The 15,216-nt window shown below is 29.1% G+C and overlaps 1 protein-coding gene across 4 annotated transcripts in view; it reads right to left on the reverse strand.

Moving 5' to 3' along the window:
• Nucleotides 1–15,216, reverse strand: part of by (focal adhesion protein tensin) — a 752,581-nt gene that overhangs the window by 729,502 nt on the left and 7,863 nt on the right. For all 4 annotated transcript variants that reach the window (XM_075355561.1, XM_075355571.1, XM_075355563.1 and 1 more), the window contains exons 2-3: nucleotides 12,728–12,836; nucleotides 10,253–10,290 (exon numbers count right to left, since the gene is read on the reverse strand). In XM_075355561.1, the coding sequence (XP_075211676.1) occupies nucleotides 10,253–10,290; nucleotides 12,728–12,836 (147 nt within the window). The remainder of the gene's footprint in view (nucleotides 1–10,252; nucleotides 10,291–12,727; nucleotides 12,837–15,216) is intronic.

Below are 15,216 nucleotides of genomic sequence, written 5' to 3' on the forward strand. Positions count from 1 at the left end.
CACACACACACACACACACACACACACACACACACACTCGCTCTCTCTCTCTCTCTCTCACTCACTCTCTCCCTGTGTGTGTGTGTGTGTTTGTAATAATAATTTAAATGTAATATACGGTATAGGTTAATTCTTAACGCAATAGTTACTTGATTCGCTTAATTACATACAACGTGTATTATTGATTTAAAATATAAACATGGGTAAAAAACAAGAAACAGAAAAAAATTATTGCGAGAAAATATTCATAAGATGTATCGTTCGTTTCACTTATATAATAACAACAATTTCAATAACTACTGAAATATACTTTCTCACATACACGCGTCTACAAGTGCCCGACGAGATGGGTGGGATAAGTAGTCGACTAATGCTACGAGATCTTAGTCTTAAGTGTGGCCGTACACTTTTAATACAACTTTCTGCTATAGAATTCGATGAGAATCGTCGACTTTTTTTTGTATGTGGAGCACAACTAAAGAACTGTACTGGTTACCGAGTGATTATTAATTACATTTCTAATATTTGCTGTTTTAACTAGTAATCAGTAAAGGTAAAACAAAAAAAAAAACATATAAGCGTAAACTAATTAAAACCTCCAAAACTAAATAAAAAATAAACATACTAAAAACAACAAATTTTACAAGAAAAATTTGTAAAAAGAATTATTAATATTATGGCTTCTAGCTAATAATTAAAACAACTTAAATTTACTATAGGTAACAAACCATTAAATTTTATAGCAAATTATTAATAAAAAAGAAAAAAAAAACGATTATATGATTCTGATACGTAAAACGATAGTGAATATGAAGTCACAGCACAGAAGAAGGGCAAAGACCACCCAACTTGTTTATTGCATATATAGTTATTACTACAGCTGTTTTATACAGTGCGACATATATGTTCACATTTACATATAATTGTTACTTTGGTATGAATCCGGTCCTTTCCAACCACTTCGAAATTATGATCATTACTTTTTTAAAAAAAGAAAAACATATTCCTGTTTATTTGTCCCTTTAAGCTTAAATCTAGTATTACATTCGGCTATTATAATAATAATAATATATTGTTAATAAAAAGAAATACGTATATACTAAGTATAATAAAAGAAAACAGCTGAATTGTTATACAGCGTTACTTTTGAAATAATAATATAAAATATGATTATACGTTAATCCAATAATACTATACAATAATATCGAGAAAATCGTTATTAATTTCGTAAAATAATATAGCATGAATAAATTACTTAATAAAAGATGCAGTGATTTATATTTTATATAATAATATCAAAATTAAGAAATTTTAGCCGTTAATAACATATTACTATTACATAGCTATGTTTTTTAAATTCTATATAATTATTCTTTCAGTTAGTCTTCTAATTCATCTTCAAGAAAACATAAGCTAAACGTAGTTAATAAAGAACAAGTTTTAAAAAAGAAAATGCTTAAAAACTTTCATTTGCTTACCAGATAAAATGGATAAAAATTCAAAGATTTCCTTTGAATCTTATGAATGAATATACACCTGTGCTTGTATATTGATAATTATAATATTAAATCTTAACTACAATTCTATACAGAAGAATTGAGAGGAGAGTGGAAGAAGTGTTAGGAAAAGACCAATTTGGTTTCAGGAAAAGTATACGGACAAGGGAAGCAATTTTAGGCCTCAGATAAATAGTAGAAGGAAGAGTAAAGAAAAACAAACCAACATACTTGGCATTTATAGACCTAGAAAAGGCATTAGATAACGTAGACCGGAATAAAATGTTCAGCATTTAAAAAAAAAAATAAGGTTCAAATACAGAGATAGAAGAACAATTGCTAACATTTACAGGAACCAAACAGCAACAGTAATAATAAAAGAACATAAGAAAGAAGCCGTAATAAGAAAGGGAGTCCGACAAGGATGTTCCCTATCCCCGTTACTTTTTAATCTTTACATAGAACTAGCAGTTAATGATGTTAAAGAACAATTTAGATTCGGAGTAACAGTACACGGTGAAAAGATAAAGATGCTACGATTTGCTGATGATATAGTAATTCTAGCTGACAGTAAAAAGGATTTAGAAGAAACAATGAATGACATGGATAAAGTCCTACGCAAGAACTACCGCATGAAAATAAACAAGAACAAAACGAAAGTAATGAAATGTAGTAGAAATAACAAAGATGGACCACTGAATGTGAAAATAGGAGGAGAAAAGTTTATGGAGGAAGAAGAATTTTGTTATTTGGGAAGTAGAATTACTAAAGATAGACGAAACAGGAGCGATGTAAAATGCCGAATATTATATTTCGCCTTCATAATTTGTTTACGTCAAAAATTAATTTAAATGTCAGGAAAAGATTTTTGAAAGTATATGTTTGGAGTGTCGCTTTATACGGAAGTGAAACTTGGACAATCGGAGTATCTGAGAAGAAAAGATTAGAAGCTTTTGAAATGTGGTGCTATAGGAGAATGTTAAAAATCAGATGAGTGGATAAGTGACAAATGAAGAGATGTTGCGGCAAATAGATGAAGAAAGAAGCATTTGGAAAAATATAGCTAAAAGAAATGACAGACTTATAGGCCACATACTAAGGCATCCTGGAATAGTCGCTTAAATATTGGAAGGAAAGGTAGAACGAAAAAATGGTGTAGGCAGGTAACGTTGGAATATGTAAAACAAATTGTTAGGGATGTAGGATGTAGGGAGTATACTGAAATGATTCGACTAGCGCTAGATAGGGAATGTTGGAGAGCTGCATCAACAAACCAGTCAAATAACTGAATAAAAAAAAAAATTAAATATTACTTTAACGCCAATATTTTTTGTGACAAATAATTTCATTTCACTTCAAAAAATTTATTTAAAAAAAAAACCTAGAATATTTATATCTATCGTGTACCTAACAACTAATCTTTACTCATTGTCTAATAACCAATCTCAGCGTTTTTCGATAAAACAGTATTCTAGCCTCCTCCCTTTTTCAAGTAATAACTAGAGACCGGATTATATGCAACATAAAAAGCTTGAAATATCCATGCAAATATGTATGAAATATGATTAAAATATGCATGAAAAGTGTCAAAATATGCAACTTTAAATAATAAAAAAAAAAATTAATTTTTAGTTTGTTTTTTTATTTCAAAATCAGCATACAATTAGTAAGTAGTTGGATAACATATCGAAAAATTCGAAAATTAACAATTATATAACATTTTGTTACTTTTGTAAGAGCACAGTAACTATCAGAGGTACAGTTCCGCGGCTGCTAAGTGCGCTCTAAGAGCCGTGCAGCTAATAGGTTTGGCCGTCTACAACGTAATACTTCATTTATTAACAAGGTACCCAACCGAAAAAATATTGGTAAATATAGCGAAAATATGCATCGTCATTAGATTTTAAGGAAAAAATACAATAACCTGTGAGAATGGGCTTAATATGCAAATGCATATAATCCGGTCTCTAATAATATCTATTACAGTCAAAAATGACCATTTAAAAAAACAAAAAACGTTCATTATGATTTTTAAAAATATGACAATACGTATAGTAATTAAAAATAGTTATTAAATCACGGATGAATAGATATATAAAAATAATAATTAAATAAAAAATTTCATTATAGTACAGGTAATGTACAGGAACGTTCGGAAAGTTACTATGAAATATGCTTTAGAATCAAGTATTCTAAAGCATTCTTGATTGTATTCTCTTCTTTCGGGGATAGGTTGGTTGCCCTGTGGGTTTGTTGGGCGTTGCTCAGTAATAAACCAAGACATTTGTTGCGGAGTTGCGATTGAACGTGTTTCGTTTCGTTTATCGGATTCAATAGTTGGGAGAAATGTAATGGTTCTTTCGGTAGGAACGCATTTTTCTTCTTGGATACACTTCCGTGAAGTGACGAGTATGCTGATTTAATGAAGACAAGCTTTCTGAAAAAATTCAAAATACTCCTGTTCCTCACCGCAATGCAATTCGAAGTCTTATCAATATATTTCGGGCAATGGGCTCTATTGAAGACGCTGATCCAAGTGGAACATCACCTAAACTATACAAACAGAAGCTGCTTGATATTTCGGTTGCTATGAACGTCAAAGTCAATGCGTAACTTAGCACAGGAACAAGAAAGCAAATAAAGCTGTAAGAAAAGAACTGAAACGTTTTCTCTAGAAACTATTGTACGTTCAAGACTGAAACCTGGTACAGATCATGCCAAAATACTAAATTATTGTCAATGGTTTAAACGTTTTACTGACTAAAATTCCGTAGGTATCCTCAAAATTACGTTTTATTACAGATGCAGTCTGGCTCGCTTTGAATAAAACGCGCATTGTAGGTCCAATTTTTTTTTTGTTGAAAATACAGTTAATAGTGATCATTATTTTGCTACTTTAACAAACTTCATTAGTCAGTTAACAGAAATAGAAATTAATCAAAGTTTGTTAATGACTTTTTTTACGAAATGTCTTTGGTGAACGAATCATTTCGAGGGGTTTGTGGCCGGCAAGATCGCCAGATCTAATTCCCCAGATTACTTTCTACGAGGGGAAGCGAAGCAAGCAGTGTATCGCAACAGACCTCGCACAATTGACGAAATAAAAATCGCAATAACGGCGGACGTACGAGACATTCCAGTACATCAACCGGTTAAAGTGTATGAAAACAAACTGAATCGTATAGAGCGTTGTCACTGATATTGGAGAGATCATTTTTAACACCTTTTATAAACTATCCTAGTTATTGTAAATATCCGTTTTTATATTATAATGAAGCAAAAATACATAGTAATAATTAAGATTGTTTCGTCATTATACTTCCATGATTCCAGTACATACACAGCAAACTTCCCCGAACTCACTGTCTTATAATAAATCTCTCAAGAAAATAACAATTAGCCGGCAGGCACTTCGTCTGTCTTAGAAGCATAGTTCACAACAGCCTTCAAGTAGTCATACTATAAAAACTCGGTTCAAAAGTACTTCTTAATATTAATTTAAGTACAGCAGTTAAGTTAAAAGTTTCTTTTTGAAATACTACACCTTATAACCGCCGTAAATAAAGGTTTCTCTTTGTAAGTTTCTAAAGTGTGAAAAAAATTTATTAAAATTATATATAATTTTAATAAAATTATATATAATTTTAATAAAACTAAAAGTTTATGCGAAATTAGTTTTGCTACAATTTTTCCCCTAACAACGCAGTTTGGCATTCCTTTATAGCAATCACAATCAAAGATACAATTTTACAGTTTTCGTTTGTTACTTCCTTTTACGAAGTAAAGGAAGTATTGTGATCGCGAAAAATTTCTGTTTTCAGATTTCAACGGAAATATCCATTTTCACCACCCCTGAATCCATTTTGACTAGTTTCGGCGCGACTTCTATACATACGTACATATGTATGTATGTATCTCGTATATCTCAATAACGATTAGTAGTAGGAAATTGAAATTTTGGATTTAGGACTGTTGTAACATCTAGTCGTGCACCTCCCCTTTTAATTGCAATCGACTGGACCAAAAGTATCCAAATATATTTTGGACTTCTTCTGAACTGCAGTAATAAGACCTCATTGAGAGCTTTTGAACTATATATCAAAAGTGGTAATATTTTCATTAGTTCCATAGTTATAGACAAATAGAATTTTAATTAATGAAATATTTGGTTCAAATCAGACTTCATTTTCTTTTTTTTAACTTATTTTTTAAATTAAATATATTGTTTTATTATTAATTCTTAACCTCTGATTGTAAAAAAATCTTTACAATAAATAATAATTAAATAATAACAATAAAAAAAAATATATATATAAAAAAATATCAGAAGTTAGCAATGAAATAAAATTTTATGTACTTTTCATTTAAAAAAAAGTGTATATGTAATTTAATAGGCGTATAAGGAAGTCATGTGGTGTCCACATAATTTATTAAAACAAATTTTTTTAGACTTTTCTGGGTTTGGGTGTGTTTGTACGATTACATCATTGTGACGTAACCCTACTACTGGAAATCAGCAGCATATGATAGAAATGATTGTCCACATCATTTAATTTATACATAAATTCATGATATTCCCTAATTTCGTTCTTTATCAGAAATCGGTGAATGATTTTGAATAAGGTAATTTAGATAAGCTCCTACTTTAAAAAACTAAAAATACTCCTTTACATTTCGAAAATATAATAGTTTTTCTAATTATCCATTGCTAACCAGTAATTTTCAACACACGGTAACGATATTGATAAATAGTTTTGGTTATTTTAACACTTATTTCTACTTAAATATATATACTTAACTTTTACTTCTAAATAATATATATATATATATATATATATATATTTATATATATAATCTAATCGTGGAATCAAGGAGTAAATATTTTACATAACGTAACTATTCTTTAACAATTCTGTACCTTTTAAAAGTCTCATTATATGTTAGAAAAATTCACACCTTAAGTGTTTTTTATTTTCATGGATAATTTTTTTTCTTTTTTAAGTAATACGAATAATTTTGTATTTCAGAAAAACTTTCACTTAATACTTTTTTAAATCTTTAAAGATAAACGGAAGTACTATTAACTAATTTTTTATTTATAAAAAAAAAACCGAAAAATTACCACAAAAACCATAACCTTTTACCGTGACTAAACTAGGCATAGTTTTAAACTTTAAAAAAAATATAAATAGCGGAGTTTTCTTTGTTTTAACAACAACTATTCCCCTAATTGATCATTCTTATGAATTATACAATTTAGATAGTTACTATGATCAGATCTTCACTGCCATCATTATTATTGAATGGACACGATCTTCTTTATTTTATAAAATAGCTTCTACCGACTAAGTTTATTATTTTTGAGTTAATATTATAAAATCTCCTTAAAAATAGTTAAATCGTTGAAAGTGTACTGGAAAAAAATACATTGAAGTTTTCGTCTGTCGTAAGTTAAGATTTAATACCACTATTAAAATAAAACAAAAAAAAAACAACTTTATAAAATTATTGGCTTGAAAAAGGAGAATGCGTGATTCTTTAATAATGTCCTTAATAATTTTAACAATTATCCTATATTAAAGAGGAATGTTTCTTTTTTTTGAGCGTCGTGTATTTTAATTTTTAATTTTCATTTCTTTTTTTAATACAATGAAACTAGTTCAAGTCCCGGAGATGCTACTTCATGTATGAATGCTACTAAGAGTGTCATACGAGTAAACCGTTTTTTGTTATTTCAAAATCAATTTTCAAAGATTGAAAGAAAATGTCAAAATTTTCTGAAACTTTTTAAAATTTTTCCTGCATTATCCTAATGGGGCAATAATTATGACAAATTCCTTGTACATAAAACGTTTAATGTATAATGTTTAGTATAAATTATCTATAACTTAATCTAATTAGACATTATTAAAGTTGTTTATATGAATATTATAAATTAAACGATTTATGTTAAAACTAAATTATCATAATTATTACCCCCATTAGGACAATGCAGAAAATTAAAAAAAATCAGAAAATTTTGACAATTTCTTTCAATCTTTGAAAATTTATTTTGAAATAAAAAAAAAACGGTTTATTCCTCTGAAATTCTACATGAACTAGCATCTCCGGGACTTGAACTCGTTTCATTGTTTCTTTTAATTGTATTAAAACAAAGAACGAAAATTAAAATAGAACCAAAAAACATTCTTCTTTACTATAGGGTAATTAAAGAGCGTGCTGGTAACAATATTACATGTAGCATAATTTTTTTCAAATTTTATAAGTCTATTTAAACATAAATAAATAAATACATATATATAGCCTATGACAAATATAGCCTATGTGTTGCGGTAAATAGATGAAGAAAGAAGCATTTGGAAAAATATAGCTAAAAGAAATTACAGAATTATAATCCACATATTAAGGCATCCTGGAATAGTCGCTTTAATATTGGAGGGACAGAAAGAAGGAAAAAATTGGGTGGGCAGGCAACGTTTGGAATATATAAAACAAATTTTTAGGGATGTAGGATGTAGGGAGTATACCGAAATGAAACGACTAGCACTAGATAGGGAATCTTGGAGAGCTGCATCAAACCAGTCAAATGACTGAAGACAAAAAAAAAATACATTTTATCTTGTTATTAATGCAATATTAGGTATAATTATTGCCATGTCCAGTATTAATACTGGCTTGGTCTAGCGGTGAACTCGTTATCGTAAATCAGCGGATTTGAGAGTTCCAAGGTTCAAGTCCTAGTAAAGAATTTGAACCTTACGGATTTAAACATTAAATCCAAATTTAAGGATTTAATTCGAAGGTTGATTTGAACCTTAAGGATTTGAAGAATACGGATTTAAATATTAGATCGTGGATACCGGTGTTCTTTGGTGGCTGGTTCTCACTTAACCACACATCCACTGTACAAGACTACATTTCATTTACATTCACTCATATATATCATCCTCATTCAACCTCTGAAATAATGCCTTACGGTGGTTCCGGAGGCTAAACAGAAAAAAAAAGGTATTATTAAAAGAGGTATTAGCGGTCATTATAATGTTTTTGTAAATTGGACTCTAATTTAGTTTTTGGAATTTAACTGTCTTATATTATATATAAGACAGTTAAATTACAAAAACTATATATATGTCATATATTTATTATTATTATTATTATTATACTGTTATTGTTATTGTTTTACTATTATCATTATTATATTTATTTTGTTTTCTATATTTTAGAGTAATAAATTGTATTTATAAGAAATTTTTAGTTTGTTACTCTCTCAATATCACGGTCGAGAAGCGAACAAGCGACGATACATAAAAACTTTTTAAATTTTAAAACTTCTGTAATCCATAAAATTAATTATTATATAAACCGGTATTTATTTAAATATAATATGAGAATGATATACAAAACAAATAAATTAATATCGGTAATGGGATAAAGAAAAAAGTTTTTGAAAAAATTATTTATAGCTAAAAGCGTTCCAGCATCACAAAAAAAAAGAAGAGATTTGTCATGTGTTTCCGTAGTTGTATGGATTGACAACTAAGAACACGTAAAATAAATATTTTTGAAAAGCGTTGCGATATGACGCAAGGAAGAAGAAAGGATTAAAAAAATGAAATGGATGAACCTAGAAAAATGGAAGATGTCAAAATAATACTTATTACCAGACAAATATAAAAAAAATGATAAAAATCTTAAGTCACTAAATGATAACGGACATCAAAGTATATATTTTTGTTACTTAAATACACATTTATGTAAAAAAAATTCATAATATAAAAAAAGGAAAAAAAAACAAAAACTATTATAGTTTCTATTAAATTTATTAAAATGAATGAAAGTGGAACTGTGTTATTTTAGTTATTTTGTTTAGAATTCACGTACTGATTTCATTAGGTGTTTAAAGGTCAACAAATATATATATATATATATATATTTTTTTTTTTTTAATTAAAAGTATTTACACATTCCTATACTTGGTATAAAACATAACCAATAAATAGATTTAAAATACAAAAAAAAAAAATAATAATAATAAAAGTAGTTTGCTTTAGCAAGAATATTTACTTCAAAAGTTAAATGGCAGCGATTTTAAAGCCAGATTAATTCATGTTTTTTTATTAACTAATATACTTCATCGTGATTAAAATGTATTTATGAAAGAGGCAAACCCTTTAATTTAGTTCTTTACAACTAAACAGTCGGGGTCCAACCACCCATTTCAAGTTTCTTCTTACATCAAATGACCTCTAATATCCTGTGTTTATGATAAGACATAAAATAAACACGCAAAAGATTTGTATAGATTGTTATTTTTAAGTAGTATTATTACCTATAACAAAAATTAATAAACTTCTAACTGTTTTTTACACCTATCCAAGTATATAATAATAATATTAATTCAAAAATACACTCTTAAATAATGCAACCACAAATTAATGATTATCATCTACTCAGGTATGCATAACATGAAAAAAACTTCCTGATTATATAAAAATATACACTCTTAATATTAACAAAACCACAACGCATACTGATATAAAGTAAACAATATCAAACCTACAATTACTGCATTAAAGAGTCGATCAGTTGTTTTCATTGCATTACCGTACACGTATTTCTAAATTTATTCAAGGTTTACATGAATTCGATTCGGATGGTAGAATATGCCGAATAAAAAAAAATATATATATGAATAGGTGAATCGTAAGAGTAACAAACACGTATTTAAAAATAAAAATAAAACTAAAACTCACCTTCGATTCGCATGATTTATGGCAGACGTATTTACACACTGTAATAAAAAAAAAACACAAATAAAATAAAAGAAATATAAATTATGTATCTAAAGTAAAATAAAATTCTCTACAATATTATTTTTAAGAATATGTATTTAACACAAACGTATATGCATATATTTTTTATGGTCTTAACAGAATACAAATCAGAAACCTTTATGACCCATCACTAAATCATAAGAATAAATCACTTCTGGGCAAATATAACGTAAAGCAAGGCCCTATATAATTTTTTTTTATGTAACTGAATTATTTAATCATGTAAATTGCAGTACCCTTACTTAACATGTTAGATAATATTATTCTGCCTCAAATTAACAATCCTTTTGTTATATAAAACTTTCTGGTATTCTTTTTAAGTAACGAATTACTTTCGGTAGTATGGTGGGAGTGGAGATGAAAACGAATTCTCTTTACGTTTGGAGCTGTGAGAAGTATATATATATATATATATATATATATATATAAGATATGTAAGGTTATTTTCAATACAGAAGGATGCAAAAGCACTATGCTCTACTGTACTATAAATATTATATATATTAAATCTGTTATTATTCTATTCTTTTGTTCGGTAATTGTTGTTCTTTTTTCAGATAATTACTGCTTAATCATCCCTGGTAATTTAAGCAACGATCAAGGTATGTTGGATAAATCAACCAATATTGGAAGACGGAGAATGCTGAACAGATTCAACAGAAATGGGCAAAACAATACGATACACTTCCACCAAGGGTAATTTAATAGATCTGGGTCTATCTGTAATATGCCAAATACGGCCGGTCAATCAGTGTTACTAGGCATGAAAATGAAATGTTAGTTGATCAGGGATTTACTCAAAGCCCAAAGAAATCCAAAAAGAGAGCTTCTGTTGAGTTGGGCATTTCCTGTAGATCTCTAGATCATAGAATGCAACGTTTAGGTTAGCAAATGTATCAGCCAAGATTACTTTCATGGATTAATAGCAGATGATCCAGATTACCATTTACAATTCTGCGAAATACTTTTGAATGAATAAAAACAAAGTGATGGCATCATTCGAAAAATTTGTTGGTGTGATGAAGCGAATTTTAAACTATCAGGTGCTGTTAATAAGCATAACTGTGTCTATTATTCATCAGATAGCTCCCGTGTATTGATTGAAAAACAATTGGATTAACCTGAGGTTACAGTTTGGGCGTGCCTTTTATGTGAAGGGGTCATTGGGCCTGTTATTTCCGTACAACTGTTACCCATGACGTCTATTTTAAAAAGCTGAGGGATACTGGTATTCCACAATTACGGCTACAACAGGATAATGAGGAGTTCTATTTCCAGTAAGATGGAGCTCCTCCCCACAATGCATAAACAGTGCGTGGGTTTCTTAATAAGGAATTACCCAATCGGTGAATACGTCGACCAAGGCCACTTGAATGGCTAATGGACTTTTTCTTTTGGGGTGTAAACAAATATAAAGTATTTGCAAGAAAATCACCCACTGCTGATGACATGTGAATTCATAAGAGAAGCATGCCAAGAAATTGATAACAATAAAGACCTCTGTGTCAAAGTGTGCTTGAGTGTAGAAACTAGACTAAAGGAATGTGTAAATACTGAAGGCTGACAATTTGAGTACTTGAGAGACTGCACTTAATTGTATTAATTAACATAATTACAGTTTCTATGTCATCCTTATTGTGACTTCATAAAACTTCATAAACTTGCTTACTGTACACCTACGTTTGCACCCCTCTGTTTAGGTGAGTAGGGAAATTTTATTCTTATACAAAAGCCTAAGAATCAAATTTTGAGCTCAAAAATCTCCAAAACTACATCAATTTGACTAAAATTTAGACATGTTATAACAGTGTCTCTGGAGTTGTGCAAATAAAGATTTGATGAAGATTGGTTGAGTCGTTCTTGAGTTACGCTTAATTTAACGTCGAACAAATTTGAGTGGGTCAAGTTAGAAGCATCATTTCACTTTGAAAATTCTTGCAAAAGAAGATCGACTTTTCGTTAATTTAATTTGGCTTTAATACTTTAATTTTTAAATATATTATTAATTTGCGTTAATATTGCTAACAATAGATACAGCAGAAAAAGAAGTCAATCTTCCAACTTGCAGCATCTTAGCTTGACATTTCACTTTTACATTTTGTAAAAATGAAAGATTTTAAGTAATAATTTGCTTGTGGTTCCTCATTACTAATCGAATTTTTTTCCCGAGTTAAACGCTTCTCTTCCATTTTATTTCAAATAATATTAAACTAATGTGTTAAAGTAACATTTTTCTGATTTGTTTTCTGTATATCTACTAAATTTTAATCTACTTAGACATTTTATATTTTTGTATTATATATAAAATATATGTATTTTACATATTTGTATGTGTGTCTAATTTTTTTTTCTTTAATTAGCTGCACATTCATAATAAATAAATAAAGGACTTACCTCGGCAGCAGGAGCCTTGATTATGTATCGGCTGGTGACATAAATGACAAGGTCGTGGTTTTTTAAATACTTTACTTCGGAATGCATGATTCTGCGACTCTACATCCGGCTGAAAATAAAGAAATTAAATCAAATTTATAAAATGAAATCAAAGAATATTATACATTATAATTTATTTAAAAAAAAAATAATTACCATATTAATATCTAATCATTTGCATAAAACATGATAAGTAATAATTAAAAATAAAGGAGAGGTAGAGAGTAAATAATGGTAATGCACATAAAATTTACCAACCCATACATTTCTAAATTTCAATAGTATGGGAGTGATATATTAGTTTCAGTAATCCATTACCCTAACTGGGTTATGAGTCAGTTAAACCAGTAATTCGTAGGTATTAAACGTACCAGCATAAAGTATGAACATTATTAAGATAAAATATAATATAGTGTTGACCGAAAAACCTGATAGCCTACGTGTTGATCTATATATACTTAATATTGCAATATTCAGTAGGATTTAACGACGTAATTAAGTCAGTTAACAGTATAAATGTTAACAGCTTTTGAGACCGTAAAATATAAAGACAAATTATGTCGAGTACAATTAATTATTAAGAGACGAGAAATATAAAGATTAATATATACATAAAATAGTATAAGTAACATTACACTTTATGCAGAAAATATAAAAAGCACTTTATAGAGGCTTTTAAAACGGTGAAGTAGACGTAAATTAAGCACAACTGACAAGTTTTGGATATATGTGTAAAATTATGGTTGTCAGAAGACGAATGTATTTTTGCACAAAGGGAATGATAGTATATCTGATGATTACAATAAATAATAAAAAATATCATATAAACTATTATAAAGGGAAAAAGGCGCAATTAATTATATGTGTCTCATTGCAGTTCAATACGGTCTAGTGGGGAACGCGTCTTCCCAAATCAGCTGATTTGAAAGTCGAGAGTTCCAGCGTTCAAGTCGTAGTAAAGTCAGTTACTTTTACACGGATTTGAATACTAGATCGTGAATACTGATGTTCTTTGGTGGTGGCTGGGTTTCAATCAACCACACATCTCAGAAATGGTCAAACTGGGAGATTGTACAACATTACACTTCATTTACACTCATACATATTATCCTAATTCATCCTCTGAAGTATTATCTTAACGTTAGTTACCGGAAGCTAAACAGGAAAAGAAAGAAAGTTCTGTATTGTCTATCCCAGAATTAAATTAATTTCCTTAGAATGTACTGTAGACATCCTAACTATTTAGCCAAAGAAAAATTTTAGTTTTAATAAAAGGATAATATAATTTAAATTCCTAGAATGCAACAGTCGGAACAGGTCAAAATTATATTATTAATTTAAAAAAAAGGATTTTATTTCATAAGTCAGTGTACTATTCCAAGGAATTTTCTTCCATACCATAAAATTAAAACAGATTTCTTAAAATGTCCTACAATTTTTCGATGAAAGATATCAAAGTGCTCGTGTATAAGATAAAATCTTAAACAAAAGGTTTTAAAACATAACTCAAAAAAAGCAACCAAATTTAAAGAAAAGTAATGCGATTAGTTATAAATATTACAATTATTTGTGCAAAACAATATTGAAATAAATTTTTTTTATAACACATATTGATATTGAAAGCGTCCACCAATTTCAACAATTTAAGACTTTTACCATCATTTTCATACTTCGTGCAACCTTCCGAAGTGTACCTTTTCAAATTTCTAGTAATCTTTTAGTTATATTGGCTTTCAGTCCTTCAGTAGTGTCTGGGTTATTTTTGAATATACATCATTTTAGATATCCCCACATAAAAATCTGCAGATGAAAGTTCAGATGACCTTGCTGGCCATAAACCAGTCGATATTCACAAAAGAAGTTTCTAAAAGACCCATTGTTGCTCTTTCTGTATGGACATGTGGCCTCACCTTGTTGAAACCACGAATCTTTTAATTCTTTTTGCAATTCTATAAATTGCGTTACAATTTCTTGCTACAGGTCTGCATTAAGAACCCACCGAGTTGGTCTAGTGGTGAACGCGTTTTCGGAAATCAACTCATTTCGAAGTCGAGAATTCTAAGGTTCAAATCCTAGTAAAGAAAGTTACTTTTATACGGATTTGAATACTAGGTCGTGGATACCGGTGTCCTTTGGCGGTTGGGTTTCAATTAACCACACACCTCAGATATGGACGAACTGAGACTGTACAAGACTACACATTATTTACATCATATATATCATTCTCATTCATCTTCTGAAGTAATCCTGACGGTGGTTCTGGAGGCTAAACAGAAAAAAAGGTCTGTATAAAGAAAGTTTTCAAAGAATATGAGGGCAATTATTCTTCGCCTGGAAACTGTACTCCACAAACCAATTTTCTTTGTTTGTAGAGGTCTTGAATGGATGTTGTGAGGATTGTTAGATCCCCAGTAGCGATCATTCCGACTATTAATGTAATTACTCAAATG

This window comes from Lycorma delicatula, chromosome 2 (genome assembly GCF_047948215.1).
Source record: "Lycorma delicatula isolate Av1 chromosome 2, ASM4794821v1, whole genome shotgun sequence".
Classification (NCBI taxonomy): domain Eukaryota; kingdom Metazoa; phylum Arthropoda; class Insecta; order Hemiptera; family Fulgoridae; genus Lycorma; species Lycorma delicatula.